The sequence below is a fragment of the Rana temporaria genome, chromosome 12, assembly GCF_905171775.1.
Source record: "Rana temporaria chromosome 12, aRanTem1.1, whole genome shotgun sequence".
NCBI lineage: Eukaryota > Metazoa > Chordata > Amphibia > Anura > Ranidae > Rana > Rana temporaria.
This window is the reverse complement of record NC_053500.1, coordinates 31,195,557-31,216,812: the sequence shown is the minus strand read 5'-3', so window position 1 is coordinate 31,216,812 and position 21,256 is coordinate 31,195,557. Positions and strand designations below refer to the sequence as shown.

Sequence of the window (21,256 nt, the reverse complement as noted above, 5' to 3'; positions counted from 1 at the left end):
TCGTGGTTACTCTACTTTGTACTGCCCTACCAAATACAAGTGTTTTAAGTGCGAAGGACCTGTGTACATTGGCTTTTGTTTGGGTCAGACTTGCTCTTTCCTTTACAGGTTAATGCAGAAATGCAACTCCAAGGGTCAAATGCAGGATGGAAGCGGGCTAAATGCACATGTGAAGGAACTATAAAGCATCTTAAACTAATTTTAAATCGTGAGTCAAATGCATTTGCTCATCTGCGCATGCCCAAAAAAAGCTGCGGGTTGAGCGTGCACATCTATGCCTTTGGATAACTGCTTGATGGGAAGTCTGGGTGCAGTTATAGTGGTCAGTTGGGCACTTCCAGGTTGACCAATAATCTGTTTTATGTAAACCCGCGGAGCCCTTTGTTTCCAAGTCCACTCTAAACCCAGGGTCTAGACATCCTCCAACTTGAAGATAAGCCTCATTCCCTAGAAGTAAGGCTGGCTTTTCACATTCACCCCATATGTCTTACAGCCCATAAAGTTTATGTACATTGCGTGTAAGGCCCCTTTCACACGGGCAAACCGTTCAGGCCCACCTGTCTGTTTTTTCGGCGCACCTGAACGGGCGCTCCATGCAAGTCTATGGAGCGACGGATGTCGGCAGTTACCATGCCCGCTGACGTCCGATCAGACTTATGGCGATACGTTCGCCATCTGTCCTGGCGGATCGTGTGAGATCTGAGGAAAATGGACATGCTGTCAGTTTTCGCTGTTCTCTCCATAGGAATCTGCGGCGCTCGACAAGCCCCCCCCCCCACACTCGGTGGGCAGAGAGGGACCTGTCATCCGCAAGCTCAGCGGAGATCAACAGAGATCTCCCGCTGAGCTGGCGGACTCCGCTGTAACTGATCTGCCCTGTGTGGAAGGGGCCTAACACACATTTTGTAGGCAGTTTTTTAACCTGGCAAGCTACTTTTAGTTGACACTAACCGTATGCTTCAAAGTTTTGTGGTGATTTTAAGCTGCCTTTTGATACACAAAAATAACTAAATGGATCAAGGCATCCCAACACTTTATCAAATTTGATCAAGTGAAGATGTCATTGGAAATTGCTTATGGGTTGCCTTGACCTGTTTTCTATTTGAAATGGCCACAACCTTGTCAGATGCATGGCCAACCCAATGGCATTATCAAACCCAACTTTCTTGCAACTCTAAAACTATAAATATTCAATCGGGTGCAAAGAAAAAAATGCTTAACTATTCTGTGGAAACTGATGGTATCTGCCTCTGATGCCGACAGCTTGACCCAACCATTGGTCACAAAATCACAACTGAAAGGGAGAAGCTTTGTTGAGGCTTGGACAATGGCGAGTAGCCATTGTCTTGGTATAAAAGGGAGATTAGTTTTCCAGGATTGACATTTTTAGGTAAAGGGACGGGATTATCTGTGATAGGTTGTTGCTTAGAGTAGTTCAGAAGACGGCTTGTGTATAATGATGGACCCAGTGTGAATATCCTGATTAAGTTCTACAGGTGCAGCAGCTCGGTACTCTTTCTATTTCCCATCTGTTCTTCTTTAAACATTCTTTGGCTTTCTACCCTGTTGGTCAGAGTGCAAGCTCTGGAGACCACCTCTCCCCCTTCCTTACCCTGAAGAAGCTTCTTCCTCCTGCTAAGCCACCTCCCACCCTCTCACCTCCTGATTGCTGCCTAACCAAAAGTGTTTCTTTTTTACAGCATAATACCCCTGGACTTGTGATGGTAAACTTAGCCGTGGTAATTGAAACTTTCTGTTCAGACTGACTACCTTTTTTTTTTTTTTGTCATCAGTGCACCAATGTTAGGCTTCCTCTTTCTGTTCTGTCGTAGCATTCATATATATATATTGCTTGGATCGTCCTTTCTTCCTCTGTCTATCTCCATGCACACGTGTCTGATCCCTGTCCAATAAAAAGGGACATGTTGAAATGGGTGTGTGTGGGGGTTTTTATTTCAGGGAGAGAAAAAATTAACCAATTGCAGCCTGTCCTCCCTATATCTGTCATCTTCCACTCTCCCTCAAGTTTTCTCAATAGAGTCCTCTGGGGACAAAAAAAAAAAAAAATTGTTCCCATGTGACATTTTGATTATTTCTCTCTCCTTTTTTTTTTCTCTTTATTTTTTTACTAGCAATTGCAATAACTGGGTAATAGGTTGCAGGTTGTGGCTACTAAGAGGGAAAGGACTTAAGCAGAAAAGTAGGTTTTCGTTGGCTAAAAACGGGTTTAGAATCAACTGTAGACCTCCTTTTATCAACATCTGCGAAAAGTAATATTGTTTGTTGCCTATAGCAGTCATTCAGCTTCAGATTTCTAATCTGCACTGACAGCATGCAGTAAATGGAGAATCTGGTTACTATAGGCAACAGACATTCTTTTTATTTTTTTTATTTTTTTCAGATGCAGTTGGCCTGAAATTATTTTAAATTATTTTTTTTTAATATTAGGGGAGTATTGGATCACACATAATTTTACATATTTTGCGTCCTCTGGTTATTGGAGGCTAACCAATACTTGACATAAACTTGTTAAATAATGCAAAAGGAAGATTCCTTGGTAGGATCAGTTGTCTTCCATCCTTGTCCACCCACGGAGCCAGATTATCCGGTTATACCGGCAGTTCCGTATTCCGCAATATTCTGACATTGGAGAAATATTAAGATAACCTTCAGCCCAAAGGCGTTGGTTGTGACTGCAAACACTGGATGGCTCCCTTTTTTTGTTTTTGCTTGTGGTTTACGGTTAACGACTTAAACTGTTGTTTGATGTGCACCAAATATTAGATATGTAGGATTAAAAAAAAAAAAAAAACGTTGAAGGGTTTGTTGGTGCTAAACAGCTACCCTTATGCTGCGGTATATTTTAGAACACTGAAACCTGGCATTAAGGCTGCATTCACACCTGTATATTTTAGAACACTGAAACCTGGCATTAAGGCTGCATTCACACCTGAACGCGGCGTATTTTACCGCGACAAATTGCAGCGTTTTGCTGCGACAAAACGCAGCGTTTTTTAAGCCTGAAATACGCCGGAGGGGTGATTAACATTGCCGGCTATGCCACAAGCCGCCTGAAAAGGGCCCTGGACTTGTTTTGAGCTTCAGGCGTACAGCGTTTCGGCGTGGAGATGTGAACCATCTCCATAGCCGACAATGTTGCATCACCCCTCCGGCGTATTTCAGGCTGCAATAGCGTCGCGCTACAGGCGACAAAACGCCTAGGTGTGAATGGAGCCTGAGTGTAGGCTATCAAACTATAACTGGAATAGGCATCCAGTCCTTACTAGCCATGATCCCAGTCTAATCCACTTCCCACTCATGTTTCTGTACCCCTAATGAAGAGGGTCCCTTATATCTCCTAAGACCTATTGGCCCACCTGGCTCAGTCTTGACTTTTACTCGGGAAGTGACTTTTATTTTATCCTTTAGTCTGTTTTCATGATCCCACAGGGACCACTTGTATGGGTCTCAAGGACCAAAGAGCTGGCTACAAATTTACAACCACAAATCGCAAACACCAAGTGGTCCAATGCTCCTCTCCTCCTACCATTTTACACTGAGATGATATCATCCGTGTGCTGCTGGCAGAGGGGGTATTTCCCCAATCTCCTGTTCCCTGGTAATCAGACTGTACATTGGTACGTTGTAGAAAGTCACAAGGTTTGAGGATGCAGCAAGTGCTGGTCAGTGTTAGACATTTATCAACACAGTCGAGTACTGCACAGGCACCAGGATTTTATTATTGTGTCCTTTCCGACACAAGATACTGACTCCCCCTGGATGATGCCTAAAGAATTTCTTCTGCAGAGTGCAGCAGATGAAGGCATTGTGATCTCTGAGCTGTAATAAATAGCTGGGAATGTTGCATAAATATTATATCTGATATTCTTGCTTCGCTTTCACTTTACAGTAACATTAATTTGAGGTCAAGGTGCAAAACTTCTCCAAATGTTTTCTTATGCTTTTGCCAGGGAGGTGGATTTGGAGGAACCCATTACAAGTGTCAGTGCGATGCCAAAATAACATGGCTGACAAATGCACTGGTAGTATTTTGCCCTCCCCTTCTGTTTTTACATTTAGTTAAAAAGGTTGTAGCCTTCAACTTTAGACATTGTATTGTAGATAAGCTTGTCAGTTTCATCTACTAATGTTCTCATTGACCTTGTTTTGGCTTATTTTGGCATGACTTGGTTTAGTAGTATGGCAAGATCAGGGCTAATTGGAGTCTGAAACCACCATCTTTTTTTAAAGCAGTATTAAAACAAGAACAAAAATATATTGCGGCTTACTAATCCTTGCAGCCCAAGGGTTTTTTTCTATGAAGTGGAGCTGTGCCCACACTGCACGGGTTAACTGCCCGTCTTTGTCTAGGGGATTGGAGAACAGAGATATACTTGCCTGATCCTCCGATCTTCCCTGCACAAGACTGGTCGCTGTGGCTCCTGACAACCCCTACTCCTTCCCCCGCGCTCTAGTAGTCTTGTGCGGTGGACTGTTCCTGACATCGCGTTAATGGACCAGCTCTGAACACTAGGACGTCGGGCACAATCCACTGCTAGCTGGTGGGGGCGGGCTGTTTGCTGGTGGAGCAGATGATCTGGTGAGTGTACAGCTTTCTCCTCTCCCTTGGACAAAATGAGCACTTAATCCGTGCAGTATTTGTGTTCAAAATGTAAACCTTCAGATTGGTGCAATCTTTCATGCCCCATATCTTGGAGTGATGGCCTTGGATTCCTTAATTCTCCTTTTTAAAGGTCTGTACTTTGCTATTTGGCATATTTATGGTTTCTCAAGTGGTAGCATCTCCACTGTGGCCCAGTGCAGCCATAGCAAAGCATTGTAGAGTCTCTAAATCTTGCCATACAAATTGATTGTACAAAGGTTGTCTAACTGGACACAAATTGTAAGCATTAAGGTTGGCCCTTCAAACTACATAGATCTGGTAAATCTAGAAATTGTAGAATTACATTTTAACATGTATGGCCAGCTTAATAAATAAGTAAATGGCTGTATATTGGTTGGCCCAGCTTTTCCTGAAAGGTACTACAGTACTTGGATGTCATACCACTTGGGGAAACGCCACTCTACAACTTCACATCTGGACCCAGAAGAGCCAGTGGGTCTATTCAGACTCCAACGGAGATTTGGGCAGGACGCGACCTGGTTATTTACTTACCGAAAGGTCCCTGGGCCCCTCTACTTTCCATCCCTCTGGGCTTAAGGAACGCTCAGACACAGCCCTATCCCCACATAACACTTTAACCAAAGGGGGTCCACATCCAGATAACCACTTGGTTTGTGTAAACTGAACTACGATTTGTATTACTCTTCCTCCGTGGCCCCTGATGACGGTCGAAGCTTTATTTTGATAAGGGGATCTGTTGGGATGGGGCATTTCCTTTCAGTGTGACAACTTCCTCTGAGATTCACTAAACTATGGAAAATTCACAAATCTAATATAGATAAATATTAAGCCTTTACTCCTCTAATATTAAACTTTGTAATATAACCGTCATTTGACAGTCAGCATTTACAATATAGAAATAATTTTAAATTGGTCATAGTAAAAATCCTTTAAACACAGAATTGCCTTGCCAACTATTTCAGGACTCCATGTACTCTTTGGTCCTTTCCCTTTTGCTGTGGCCACTGCTTTCTATATTATACCATTGGGTTTTGAAAGAATGAACCTTACACCCTAACGTTCTTGTGTATCAGTCTTGTATATAATGCCATACACTGATCATTGGCCATAGACTTGCATGATGGTCTTACTTGACCCCATTTAATGGGGCTGCTTGCAAAGTATTATAATGTGTTTACCATCCTAGATTGTTTACTTAAAGCCTCAGCACTACTTAGTTCCTAACCTCTTTTTACATTGCTTTCTGACACCCCTTGCCCTTTCAAATATGTGGCATCATCATTTTTTTTTTGTTTTTTTTTTTACTTGAAACCTTGACCCTCAATGACAGGGCTGGACAAACCCTAGGAGCCGAGTAGCTAATGCAGCCAAAAATTAAACATCAATGCATTTTAATCACTTTTTATTGCAGCCAATGAAAGCTGGGTTTCCCAGTTTGAAGTGGGGTTGTATTGCAGTAGGACACAGACTTAAATGGGGTATCTTGGCAAAGAATATGCATTACTTTGTTAGTCATTTTACTAATTAAAAATATTAACATTTATGGGGTGGTGCTAAGACCATCCATGAATAGGTTATGGTACAGTGCCTTGCGAAAGTTTTCGGCCCCCTTGAACTTTGCGACCTTTTGCCACATTTCAGGCTTCAAACATAAGAATATAAATGTAATTTTTTTAAAAAAAATTTTTTTGAAGGCTCAACAAGTGGGACACAATCATGAAGTGGAACGAAATTTATTGGATATTTCAAACTTTTTTAACAAATAAAAAACTGAAACATTGGGCGTGCAAAATTATTCAGCCCCCTTAATACTTTGTAGCTCCACCTTTTGCTGCGATTACAGCTGTAAGTCGCTTGGGGTATGTCTCTAAAAGTTTTGCACATCGAGAGACTGAAATTTTTGCCCATTCCTCCTTGCAAAACAGCTCGAGCTCAGTGAGGTTGGATGGAGAGCGTTTGTGAACAGCAGTTTTCAGTTCTTTCCACAGATTCTCGATTGGATTCAGGTCTGGACTTTGACTTGGCCATTCTAACACCTGGATATGTTTATTTGTGAACCATTCCATTGTAGATTTTGCTTTATGTTTTGGATCATTGTCTTGTTGGAAGACAAATCTCCATCCCAGTCTCAGGTCTTTTGCAGACTCCATCAGGTTTTCTTCCAGAATGGTCCTGTATTTGGCTCCATCCATCTTCCCATCAATTTTAACCATCTTCCCTGTCCCTGCTGAAGAAAAGCAGGCCCAAACCATGATGCTGCCACCACCATGTTTCACAGTGGGGACGGTGTGTTCAGGGTGATGAGCTGTGTTGCTTTTACGCCAAACATAACGTTTTGCATTGTTGCCAAAAAGTTCAATTTTGGTTTATCTGACCAGAGCACCTTCTTCCACATGTTTGGTGTGTCTCCCAGGTGGCTTGTGGCAAACTTTAAACGACACTTTTTATGGATATCTTTAAGAAATGGCTTACTTCTTGCCACTCTTCCATAAAGGCCAGATTTGTGCAGTATACGACTGATTGTTGTCCTATGGACAGAGTCTCCCACCTCAGCTGTAGATCTCTGCAGTTCATGCAGAGTGATCATGGGCCTCTTGGCTGCATCTCTGATCAGTATTCTCCTTGTATGAGCTGAAGGTTTAGAGGGACGGCCAGGTCTTCGTAGATTTGCAATGGTCTGATACTCCCATTTCAATATTATCGCTTGCACAGTGCTCTAAGGGATGTTTAAAGCTTGGGAAATCTTTTTGTATCCAAATCCGGCTTTAAACTTCTGGTGTGTTCCTTGTTCTTCATGATGCTCTCTGCGCTTTAAATGGACCTCTGAGACTATCACAGTGCAGGTGCATTTATACGGAGACTTGATTACACACAGGTGGATTCTATTTATCATCATTGGTCATTTAGGTCAACATTGGATCATTCAGAGATCCTCACTGAACTTCTGTAGAGTTTGCTGCACAAAAATTAGTTTTATATCTATGTTTTGAAGCCTGAAATGTGGCAAAAGGTCGCAAAGTTCAAGGGGGCCAAATACTTTCGCAAGGCACTGTACCTTTCCTGCTGATGCCAAAGCACTCTGTTCATATCAAGGGTCTGATCCCTGTAGAATGTCAAGTCTGGTCATAAAATCATTTTGTTATAAGTCACCCCACCATGCTGACAACCCTGTAAGGGAAAACCCCAAGATACTTGGCCTTTAGAAACTGCACTAGAGCACCTTGTTAGTCGGGCACAAGCCCAAATTCCAGCTCGTTAGTAAGGGATTAGGAGACTGAAATGAATCTGCAATCCCCCCTTTAGCAGAGGACAATTTTGTTAATGCAATTACAGCTAAAGGACCCCTCAGGATTGGTCTCTGCTACAAAGGGTAGTGTTTTAAAGCCATTGCTATATTTTGTTGAGCCGAATGGTCATGGCGGGTTGTATTTATAGTATAGATCCATTTTTAATGTTGCTATTCTAGAGAAGAAAAAAAAACGTCATCCCTTGCACAGAGCGAACGTTGCAGTGAGGAATGTGCTTGTTGATGCTTGTCAGCCTACATTAAAGTTTTTGTAAAGTCACATTGCTTGTATCCCCTCTGGTTTATACAGTCTTTTTTTTTTCTTTTTTTTTCTTTTTTAAATGACGAGCCTTAATACCTTTTCACAGCTGTGTGGTCACGTGATCCCCTTCCGTGCTCCTTTCCTGATCTAAGGAGGGCAGCGGTAGGGGCCAAGATTCCCCTCTGACGTTAGTCAGCAGAGGGAGGTTATGTTGAATGCACAGCAGCGGTGTGAGAAAAGGTTTTTGGCATTATCATTTAAAAAAAAAAAATAGTAGCTAATGACTGTGTAAATCAGAGGGTATACAAGTATTTTTGCCACATATTGGAGGGGCAGGGAGGAGATTTGCTCTCACACTGACGGGTAGGGAGGGGTAGAGGGGAGAGACTCAGAGCAGAGAGAGAGATGACGGAGGCACGTAAACAGACCACATTATCATGGCTCAGCAGCCATGATTACCGTGGTCTGCACATACAGGGACACAGTAACAGGCAGGATCAACCAGGTAAGTGACAAATTAGACGGCACAAGCACTGTGCTGTAGATCACATAGTATTACATGGTTGGGTTGAAAAAAGACACAAGTCCATCCAGTTCAACCATAAAATAAAATCTAACAGAATAGAAGATCATGCCTTTTTCAAAGGAACCGGATTTCTTTTTTAGGGTCGCAACCACTTTAAGTAATTGATCTGTCAAACTATGACTTGTGTGAACCTACTGACTCCTGAGTTCCTCATTCATTTGTCCCTCTCTGATCTATGATAGGTTTCAGTAAACCTCTTGTGTCTCTCCCCTGGTGCAGTTCACATGACCATATTCCCAGCACAAATCAACATTTCAAGGTATCCAGGGTTTGTTTTTAGTGATCGGATTCTAATTGACCCCTCCAATTAATTTTTTTTTGACATGGACAAGGCAACAGCTGATCAGAATTTTCCAGCTACTCTAGATGCTCGTAAAAAGGTTCAGTTCGCATTGATCCTCTTCACAACTCTGAGTGCATAGAAAGGAAAATGAAATGCAAACCAGGCAAGGATGACACTAGCCTTTGTCTTTCCCAGAATATTTTAACCGATCCTTGTCTTTGCTCTAGCCCAAATAACTCCTGCGTATACGTTCAGCCAACAACTGTTTGTCAGTCTGAATTAGGAGTGGGGATTTATTTTCTTGCCTGGCACTTATTACAGCAATGTAATCCGTAATTGCTCTTCAGCTAAGCGATTTCTTAAAGCAGGTCAAATCTCCTACTGGTTACTTTTTTAGATGTAGTCCACAGCTTTCCCTTTGCTCCTGACTGTTCCGTGATTGGTGCTGTCAGCAGGAGCCTATTAAATACGAAGGGTTGCCATCATGCCCATTAAACTCTTAGAAAAAAAAGTGTCTGATGGCTGTAAAATTAAGGGGGGTTAAAGGCTAAGTTCACATTTCTTGTTACACCAGTATATAAGGGGCCTCTGCAGTCTCTGGTGAATGAATAGATTACAAGTACCATCCGCCACTGCAGCTGATGGTTTGCATTTCTCAATGTACTGTGAGGGTGCTGGCGATTGCTCTCATAGTTCATTGATCTTCAAGTATCCATTAACCTTTTTTTTATGGAGACTATCATTGACAGCCTCTGGGCTTTCCTGCGATGGCAAAGTCCATCAAGTTTGAGAATTATAAGCTGCTGGTCTGTTAACTGAACCCCTTTGCCAGCGGGGACGTTCAGTACTGGGTTTGATTGCCAGCCTGCTGACGACCACCTTCCACCTCTCTAGCCAGTATAGTCAGTTGCAGTGATTTTTATTTTTCCTTTAGGTGTTAAACTAATGTGAAAACGTAACTTTTTGGATGGAGTGTAATTAAAAAATGAAAACTATCGCATGCCAAGGCGTGCATGGCTAGAATTTAGTCTTGGTCATCCTTGTCTCCAGTACTGAAGGCAATGCAAAATGTTTACGTTGTTCCAGGAACTTTTAGTTAGGGCAAATGTTCCAATGGGCAACTTTTTGTTCTAGTGCCAGTCGGATGGCAATATCCCCTTGTTTTGAGATCTCCTTTCTGCTGTATGCCAGAGGTCTTTCTTATTCCCTACTCTTTATCTAAAACGTAAAGTATTAGCTGTACCTGGTAGCGTATTCTGTATCGCCTGCTCTTTAATGGATCTTTGGCAGATATATGTTGGGAGAACACTCCAATGGGGTTTTGCAGAGTGTATAATTGCCATAACTGCATCTAGAATTTCAAAAAATTCTCCACCATGAAAAATTAAAGCACCCACATTTCTTCTTTCAAATAGGTCTGCTTGTTATGAAGAAAAAGCCCTTAAACTATCTAGGGAATCTCTTTATAGTTGTGACTGCACCAGGGCTTTTATACAAGTATGGTAAAGATTAGGGCCTTTTGGCCAATTCTGCAGGCTACTAAGTAGAGCTGGCGCTTTAGTGATTACGTTAACAGTCCTGGCCCAATGGTATAATGTCCAGGTGTGTGCCACATAATGTTCCAGGTAGCTGGGCAAGCACATAACATTTTGTCTTTTTACTGAAGGTGAGTGATACAAGCAGGTAAGTCCCTCTCCCTTCCCTGTGTCCTGGACTTACATCCCATTGTGATGTAATCTAAACTGGAATCTGCACCAGTCTGAGATCAGCCGCGGTAGTGAATTGCCTGTCTGCTGCTCCTTATTTTATCTCCCCCCCCCCTCCCTCCCTTGCTTTGGCTGGTTGTGAGTGGATTTCGGATACTCCTGGAAGCAATAAAACAATATAAAATTCAATCTGCTGCTAGTTTGATTTAGTTGAGTCAATTCTTTATTTGCATCTAGTCTTTTTCACAGCTTACAGATCAGTCACGTGAGCAGGTTATGTGGGTGGGATTTGGATACAGATTTGATTCTCTGGTGGTTGTTTGGCTCGGTGGGCCTTCTATATGGAAGCGTCAGAGATTTGGTCCCACAGTCAACCTTTCATGTTCCTGCTGCGGGTGAGGACATGAAGGGCAATGCAGCATTCCACATCTGACACTTCCATACACGAGGCCCAGTTACCCTGGCCATCGTTGTTTTGGTTGGGCATTTGATTTCTTTATTCCACCAGTTTATTTACTAGTTCATAGGGAATATCAGTCTGCAGCTTGGACTGTGGGCCTTCAAGTTTAATAGCAGTAAGCTGTGAGAATGACTCTTGTTTGGTCCACTGTAGCTTTCTGGTCTCTGCACTCCAAGGCAAGATTTTTCTAACCACCCAAAACCCATTGTGTAACCACTTCAGTCTGTCCCACTCGCCCCTCGCTCACCTGCTTCCTTGTTTGTTTCTTCTACAGGCAGAACCGATCCTATCCCCATTGTTGTTAAATATGATGTCATGGGAATGGGCCGCATGGAAATGGAGGTGAGTGAATGTGCTATGTAAGCAAATTGACAAATTCTCAAAAGGGTTTGTGCACAGAGGTGCTAAATGCAGAAATCTCACCCAGATCCTGCAGCTTAAAGCGGTAGTTCCCCCTCAAAAAAATGATTACCCTTAGATTGATGCTCATTTTGTCTAGGGGAATCGGCTAGTTTTAAAATCGAAGCTGTACTTACCGTTGTAGAGAGCCATCTTCTCCGCCGCTTCCAGGTATGGTATTCGGGACTGGGCGTTCCTATTTTGATTGACGGGCTTCCGACGGTCGCATCCATCGCGTCACGAGTAGTCGAAAGAAGCCGAACGTCGGCGCGGCTCTATACGGCGCCTGCGCACCGACGTTCGGCTACTTTCGGAAAATCGTGACGCGATAGATGCGACCGTCGGAAGCCTGTCAATCAAGAAGGAACGCCCAGACCCGAAGACCATACCCGGAAGCGGCGGAGAAGATCTCTCTCTACAACGGTAAGTACAGCTTTGATTTTAAAACAACTAGCCGATTCCCCTAGACAAAATGAGCATCAATCTAAGGGTAACAATTTTTTTGAGGGGGAACTACCGCTTTAAGACGCATGTCACTGCTAACATTAGAGGTCCTCCTATGGATACTTTGTTGCATCTCGTATTTGGACTGGTGTTCATGCAGAAGACCAGTTTGATAGCAAAGTATCCATTACTTGACTGTGTCGGCCTCCTTAGCCATGTCTTAACCACTTAAAATGTTACTAATCCCAGGACCCTGCGTTCACTATATGTGTTCTCCCACAGTACATGGAAGTGCAATTATTTTAGAAAATATAAACTGCTAAATACATTTTCTCATCGGCAGTATATAGCAGTCTTGTGATTTTTATCTGTTCCTGGTGAAGTGTATACTGAGCTGTCCTAATGAGGCTCCTGCCCCTCTGTCTAGCACAAGGCCAATCACACTGTCCAATCACATGCACTCTCCCAAGAATAAAAAAAAAAAACCTTTAGCAATACACAGCAAACTGAGCATGTGCAGCTTGACTCGAAAGACTGTCTAATCCGGGCTTGTTCAGGGGGACAGTGCAGGGAGGGGAGAATCGGAGGACAGGATCAAGCAGCCTTTTTATATAATGCAGAGGATTAACCCCTTAGGTTCCATAGTGAGCATAACCAGCATGTTTTACTGCATATACAGTCTGCTTTTACTGTTGGTTTAGTAACACTTTAACCACTTAAAGACCGCCTCCTGCACATATACGTCGGCAGAATGGCACGGCTGGGCACAAGCACGTACCTGTACGTCCTCTTTAAGTGCCTAGTCACGGTAAGGCGACCCGGTCTGAAGCGCCGCTGCCGCAGTCCCGCGATCGGTCCCTGGAGCTGAAGAACGGGGAGAGGTGTGTGTAAACATAGCTTCCCCGTTCTTCACTGTGGCGCTGTCATTGATCGTCTGTTCCCTGATATAGGGAAAGGCGATCAATGACGTTGCACGTCCAGCCCCACCCCCCCTACAGTTAGAAACACATATGAGGTCACACTTTACCCCTTCAGCGCCCCCTAGTGGCAAACTCCCAAACTGCAATTGTAATTTTCACAGTAAACAATGCATTTTTATAGCATTTTTTGCTGTGAAAATGACAATGGTCCCAAAAATGTGTCAAAATTGTCCGATGTGTCCGCCATAATGTCGCAGTCACGAAAAAAAACGCTGATCGCCGCCATTGGTAGTAAAAAAAAATATATATATATATATATATATATATATATATATATATATATATATATATATATATATATATATATATATATATATATATATATATATATATATATATATATATATATATATATATATATAAATGCAATAAAACTATACCCTATGGAGGAGAGGGCAATAATATGAGCGGAAGTTCTACTTTTAGGTGAAACTCTGCTTTAAGGTGAATAACCTGTCACTCAGCAGTCCCCCCCAGCCCCTTTATACTTGCCACGACAGGAATGAACGCACCAGCTCCGGCCGGTTTCTTGTGTCCTGATTGGATAGATTGATGGCAGCACAGCCATTGGCTCCTGCTGCTGTTGATCAAATGCAATGACATGGGGGGGGGGGTGTCAATAGACAAAGGAGCGTGCCTGAACGGGTGTCCAAGAACGCTTCTCTGATGGGGCACTTGAGAAGAGGAGCCAGGAGCGCTGCTGAGGTGCCCCAGAAGAGGAGGATCGGCTCACTCTGTGCAAAACCAACTTCACAGCGGAGGTAAATATGACATGTTTGTCTTCCTTTTTTTTTTTTTTAAACCCTGAACCTTTACAACCCCTTAAAGCCATAATGTACTAGTATGCTGCATACTAGTACATTATGATAGACTTGCCTTCAAGCACAGCCCTCCAGTGCTGTGCTCACTGCTCTCCCTTGCACCAGGCAGCTTCCATCTTTGCCCGGTCTTTTTCCAGGTTTGCCAACTTTGCTTGATTGGCTGTGTCGGGGCGACTTCACTCCCACGGGAGTCACACCACAGCGGCACACAGCAGGCTGTAAATGTGGTCTGGGCTGCGGATGTGCAGCTCAGATTGCAATACTCGCTCACAGGCAGGAGGAGGATTTATGACGAAAGAGAATTTCTAGGGTCTCTTCTGTTTTATAAAATTGCCTGCCAGTGGTTTTTACAATAACTGACTTTACTACCATTTTAATGTACACAGACACAATATAATACCCCCGTTTTTGGTAAAATATAAAAGATGGTGTTGCGTCATGTAATTGAATACCTGATGTCTAAAATTGCACACGCTCATTTCATTGCACCAGACTATGGTATTTAAAAATCTCTCATCTCAGAGTTTAGCAGTTTAGAGTTGGACACTTGGTAGAATTATTGCTCTCACTCTGACATTCACAGCAGTACCATGTGTGGGGCAATCACAGTTTACATATGTGCCCAGGACCAACCCGTGCGTTCGCCTTTGCGCGTGAGCATGGAGGTGCGTTAAGCTTTATTTTTATTTTCTTTTAGAATGAATGTAAACATCCCTTGTGATGGCAATAGGCAGTGACAGCTACTCTTTTTATGGAGAGATCTGGGGTCTCCTCTGCTTCAAAAGCATCTGATTACACATTCGACCCCCCCCCCCGCCGCCACCTGTAAAAGCAATCGAGCGGATTGAATGGCTTTTACATTAAGGCTGGCCGCCGGCTGGAAAAAACGATGCAGGGATGATGCCTCTAGCTGCATGCATTATACTGGTATACCTCTTGAGACTGCTGATGTGGCGGTCTTTAAGTAGCGATTCCAGGAAGTTTAATTATTTGCAAATATACTCTTATACTCTTGTTCCCAAAACTGAAGTTGTCAGTCTTGCTGTTCAGATGATTCTGGTCAGGGCACTAGCTGCATGGAGTTTTGCATTTTCTCCCTGTGCTTTCCTTCCACACTTCAGACTTGCTGGTTTAATTGGCCATAGTATTTGTCTGTACACACACACACACACACACACACACACACACACACACACACACACACACACACACACACACACACACACACACACACACACACACACACACACACACACACATATATATATATACACCCCCCCCCCAGTTCTCTCCATACAGCATGACAGGTCCTCTTTATCATCACAAGGGGTGTTTACATTCCTTGCAAAAGTGATTAAAACGTGCTCACACATGGTAGTGAACTCGTGCGTCGGTCCTGCCCTAATGTCTGTGAAAGGCCTGGTCAGCAATTCTGCATTTGTGTAATTTGTTACAAAACCAACATGTCTTTATACTTGTTTTTTTATTTTTTTGTAACTTTTTTTTATTTTTTTTATTTTTTCCTATCTTTTACCAGCTGGATTATGCAGAGGATGCCACAGAGCGAAGACGTGTACTGGAGGTGGAAAAAGAAGATACAGAGGAGCTGAGACAGAAATACAAGGTCTTTCATACTTTCTCAATACTAACACACTTGTGCCTTCATGAGATGTTACAAACATAAAATTATTCCCTGCCAAACTGCATTATCGCACAATGGAAAATGTGACCTTTGCACCATCTAATGTTTTGAGAGGGCTGCTACACCTTTGAGTGAGCTTCCTTGTCATCAGAGTAAATGGGTGAATAGCTACTCCTCCAACCCTGCTGTCTTCAGGACCACCGCTGGCTGAAACATGCATGGCATCTGGCACTTTTGAGTGTATTAGCTGCCTGCTGCTGGCTACTGTACTTCCTTTCTCTTGCCTTCATGTTGGTACAGATCAAAACTGTGTTATGCTGTGCCATAGGTGGTGGAGGAAGGAATACAGCCTGTAGATAGGGGGCCAGGCACCCGAGACCCAAAATCTCAAGATTTTCTTTATCCTTCTTTCATTAAAGCACACAGCCCGGTACATTAATATTGACTGTAGATAGACTGTAAAGTGTCACCTCCAGGAGGGCAATAGCACAACAGAATAGTCACCTAGAACCTGCCCCTGGGATTGTCGGGGTCTTGCAGTGTCTCATGGGACTTGTAGTTTCCAAACAGCTGGAGGGCCAAGGTTGCCTACCCTTGCACCAGGGCATACGTGAATCCTGGGTTTTCATCAGGCGTTCATGCCTGAGGTCTTTAAGGCAGCTACTTGGTCATCTGTCCACACCCCACTAATGCCTAGTACACGCAATGAGAAAAACGGAATAAAATACAGCTTTCAGATTACGACAGTTCATGCAAAATTATCCAAAGGGAAAGCATGAAAATTCATCCCCGTACTATACCAGAATGAAAGATTTGCGTGTAATTTTGTACAAAAAAAAATAGTTTGCCAAAGACCACGCATACGCAAACTTTAGAATACATTACACATTATTCTGTCGTACGAGTATTTTCTTAAATTTAGTAACCTATTGGCTTTCAATGTGAGACTTGCATGCAAAAAAATGGACCATCATTCATCCGATTATTCTTATCATGTGTACGAGGCTTAAGTTTTACAAGGTCAATATTGTAGCATCCTTGGATGCATATTTGGCCACAAGATTTTACAGGTGGTGTTTTTTGTAACCCTTAAAGCGGTTGTATACCCCCCCTTTTTTTTTTTTTTTTTTTTTTTTTTTTTAAACCTGCAAGGCAAAGGCATAATGAGCTCATATGACTAGCATACTAGCTCATTATCAATTACTTACCTTAGATCGAACCCCCTCGGACATGTCGGCCGCCATGATACCCGGAGTGATTTCGGGTATCGGCGCTGTGACTGGCCAGAGAGGCGATGACGTCACTCCCGAGCATGCGCGCAGAACAGCACGATTCCCGCACATTGCCGGCACTTTCCGGCAGGCTCCCATTCAAGAGCCGCCTGTGCTGTGTAATTTGGCTCTTTCTCTCACCTAAAATACCTGGCTGATCCTGCCTGGTTCTGCCCTCCCCTCTGTACACTGACCATGGTTTATCATGGCTGCTGAGGCATGACGCCTTGGTCAGTTTACGCGCCTCTGCCATCCACAGCTCTGCTCTCAGCCCCTCACTACTGCCTGTTGGCTCCTGTGTCTGTCTGTACACCAGCTATTAGTAATAAAGTAAGTCTTAAACTGTCACTGCCAGCCCCTCTTTTATGCAGCCATAACAGTGTAAATATTTGTGGAAAACGGAGCCTGTGCATACTGTTTTTTCAGAGATCTTCAGACTGGTCACGTGACTCCTAGCCGCTCTCCTCCCCTTTCTACAGTGGAAGGGGCTGAGCGGCCAGCACAGCGGTCATGTGACCTCCGGTTGATGCCAGAGGGAGAGCTTGGCCCCTCCTGCTGTTGCCTGTACATCGGAGTAGAAGAGAAGGCGGGAGTCATGTGACCAGCCTGAAAATCTCCCCCAGATCTCTGGGGGAAAATGGCGTAATATTGTGTGTGAGATGGCGGCTGCGTAAAAAAGGGGCTGGCAGTGACCGTTTTTTAGAAGGTTTATAAACACTTTAAGTCTGCGGTCATGATGAAAGTACTAGGCTGTGTACTTCAATGAACGCAGGGAAAGGGATTTTACGGTGAAAAAAAAATATTCAGTCAGCGGTACCTCTCTGAAGACAACCGGTTTTGGCATCATAGGAGGAGCTACTAATCTTTTTATTTCCCAGGGAGGACTTTGTTTCTGATACAGTATGCTCCTGATAAAAGTAACTTTCTAAAAACGGGACATTGTGCTACATTTTTAATTGTAGTTTAAATCCCTTCTATTGGCTATACTGTAGACCAATAAAGGTGGATTCAAACTACAGTTGCAAAGCGGCTCAATGTCCTTTGTTTTAGGTAGCTTGATCATGTGCCAGGTGGGCGCACACATGCACATGGCTATCCAGAGACTCGAGAAGCGCCACCTAGCGTGGAGTACATGTGACGTTCGGAGTAAACGCGCTACAGACAGTGTGAGAGGTAGGGTCACGGTGCAATGAAGTAACAAGTGAGCATCAAGTTCTGCTACAAATTGGGGAAACCATAAAATGTTGGTACAGGTGTACGGACTGGAAGCTGTGAGCAGAAAATATGTTTGACTGGTTTGTGTCGGCCGTCGACAAGCAGAACCCCAGACATGATTGAGCGAGTGCAACAAATGCTGGCACGAGATCGGCAACTGACTGTTGGCACAAACCAGGAACAGATTTAATTTCGCTTACCCAAATCTTCGTGGACGATGAGGCGCACATCATTGCTAATGCCCAGTTCCTCCGCCATCAATTGTAGAGTCAGTCGCTGATCTCGTGCCAGCATTTGCCATACTCTCTCAAACATGTCTGGTGTTCTGCGTCGACGGCAGACCTGAACGTGAAGTTCTTTCCTTCTTTTCGTGAATGTGTTTGAACCATGTGTTCGTCAACACATTTTCTGCTCATGTCTTCTACCCTGTATGGTTGCACCAACTTCTCATTTTTCTGTTTTCCCCAGTTTGTAGCAGAACTTGATGTTCACTTGTTGCTCCATTGCACTGTGACCTAACCTCTCACACGGTCTACGTTCCACTGCCCACCGCAGGTTTGGCCTGATGGTCACCTGTGCTCCACGCTAGGTAGTGCTTCCCATCGCTGGATAGCCATGTGCATGTATTCACACCTGGCCCATGTTACGGTTTGAGATATTGGACCGTTCACCAAACTTTAGACACACCTCATGTATTGAGGGTAATGCCACTGCGACTGGCTGAACCTAGCCTGTCTCTGCTGTACCGGGGTGGTTAGGAGATTTCAGTGTGAAACCCTGCCCTACTCCACTCAAAATAAAAAGGGTTTTTAGGTCACATTACTTTTGAAAGCAAGACCCTATTATAATCTACTAATAATGAGGAACAACCTCTGAAAAATAAGTGCATTTTCCCATTCCAGCTCCAAGGTGGTTCCATCTCCCATTCCCAAACAGCATGAGCATCTGACCATAAAGGGGAGGGTGTGAGGAGGAGGAAGCACATGTGTACCACCAGTGAAAGAGGAGCTGTATATACCTTTTTGGTTTTAGATTTTAAGAAATGTACGAACGTATTGGCAAAACATTCAGCAAGAAACTAGGGGTGTGGGAAGAAATTAAAATGTTGGAACTGTCCCAAAGATAGATTCTAAAGGATTTTTATTTAAAGTAACATGTTATACTTACCTGCTCTGTGTAATTGTTCTGCACAGAGTAGCCCCAATCTTCTTTTTGGATATCCTGCCGGCGGTCTTGGCTTCTCCCTTGCCGAGTTCCCCCAATACCAACCCTCTTGCTATGGGAGCACTTGAGTCACTGTGTGCCCATTCACACATGAGCACGGGTCAGCCTTGCCCCCTGCTCTCTCCTGATTGGCTTCCTAGCTGTGATTGACAGCAACCGGAGTCTGTCTCCCACTGCTGTGTGAGCCAATGAGAGAGGGAGAGAGATTTAGAAGAGCTGCTGCTCTCCTGCACATTGCTGGAGGTGGGGCTCAGGTAAGTATATGGGGGGGCTGCACCCAGTAGGTTTTTACCCTAATGCATAGAATGTATTAAGGTAAAAGACCGTTAGAACCACTTCTGGTTCAGGGAATAGAGGAACTATTTTTGAGGCTGTCATGGGCTTTAATGGTACAGTATAAGGATTTTAACACATAGATGTATAAAAAAAAATTATATTTCCTACAAAAACACCCTTAAAAAGACATTGCCGCAAAAAGGCACCCAGATGCTCCCTATCAACTGGACAATAGTATGGCGCAGTCCAGATTCTTTTCCACGTGTTTCGCGGACAGGTCTGCTTCTTCAGGAGTTGGCGAGCAAGCACAAAAATGTTTTCCACTGAAAAGACGATGATTAAAATTACAACATAATGGAATGTTGCCTAACATTGTTTTTTTTGTTTTGTTTACCATTGTGGTGGACCTACTACATCTTTATGTACCCAAGGTGAATTGACATACCGTCCACATTTATTTTATCCTACAGAGCTTTAGGCTACTTTCACACTGTGGCCGTGTTGGCGCCGTTGGTTTTGGTGGCGCTTTAGTGCTGTTTAAGCGGCGGCTTTTGGCCACTAAGGGGGCAATTTTTTTTACTCCCACTAGCGGCCAAAGAAGGGGGTTAAAAACGCCTGTGTTGCGGCACTTCCGAATCGCTTTGGAAGTGCTGCCCATGCATTCCAATTTGCAGGGGCGGTGTAGGAGCGCTTTATACAGCGCTCCTACACCGCCCCAAAGATGCTGTTTTCAGGCGCTATTTCTAGCACTAAAACACCTGAAAACTGCCTTCAGTGTGAAAGGGGTCTTGGACCAATCTTCTCACTTTTTTTAGGTATTCAGATAGTGATGTTTTGTGACAATAATCCATTAAGCATGTGTAGCCCCAGAAATCACCCCTAGCCATGATACTACAATCTTTTGGTACAGTGTGTGACTCGAAAAAAATGTGTCCATCCTTTCAGACCATCTTCTGTGGGTTTTTTTTTTTTATATATCTTTGTACCCCAAGACCAGTAATATATGCCCCCTTTTTTATAGTGTTCCCATGTTTTCCGGGTTAGACGTATACTGTGGTGCTACACATGTCACGCCCTGGGTAAAATTTTTATACTGCCTCTGTGATCAAGCATATATTGTCTTCTGTTATCGTTTATAATAATTTTATTATTCTCTCTGTAGAAAAAAATGTTGTGCTTGCTCTCTTAAAACTCCTGAAGAAGCGGACCATCTGCAAAACATGTCGAGAAGAATCTGGCTCTGTTATAACATATACCCTATATTGCCAAAAGTATTGGCACGCCTGCCTTTACACGCACATGAACTTTAATGGCATCCGAGCCTTGGTCTGTAGGGTTCAATATTGAGTTGGCCCATCCTTTGTAGGTTGAGGTCAGGACTCATCCACACTTTATTGCCAAAAGTATTGGGCAACCCCTCTAAATCATTTGTTGCAATACACTCCTAAACCTTGTGGACAGCCTTCCCAGAAGAGTCGAAGCTGTTATAGCTGCAAAGGGTGGGCCACCTCAATATTGAACCCTAGAGACTAAAGCCTTGTGCACACGATCACATTTCCATCGGACGAATCCGTGGCTTTTTGTCCGAAGGATATTGGCTGTGAACTTGTTCTGCATACAGACGGCAGAACGTTTTCAGCCAACGTTCATGAAACGACATGGTTTTTCTGCTCTTTAGCGCCACCCTTTGGGCAACTTCTGCTAATGTTGTCTCATGGTTGGCATTGGTTGCGCTTTTGTGGCACAATTTGTCTTT

At 43.6% G+C, this 21,256-nt stretch overlaps 1 protein-coding gene across 4 annotated transcripts in view; it reads left to right on the top strand.

The window, feature by feature from the left end:
• Window positions 1-21,256, top strand: part of GPATCH8 (G-patch domain containing 8) — a 91,329-nt gene that overhangs the window by 55,240 nt on the left and 14,833 nt on the right. For 3 of the 4 annotated variants that reach the window (XM_040331517.1, XM_040331516.1, XM_040331515.1), the window contains exons 4-5: window positions 11,503-11,570; window positions 15,410-15,496. In XM_040331517.1, the coding sequence (XP_040187451.1) occupies window positions 11,503-11,570; window positions 15,410-15,496 (155 nt within the window). Of the gene's footprint in view, window positions 1-1,700; window positions 1,740-11,502; window positions 11,571-15,409; window positions 15,497-21,256 lie in introns of all 4 variants that reach the window. The other variant, XM_040331518.1, reaches the window with a different exon arrangement.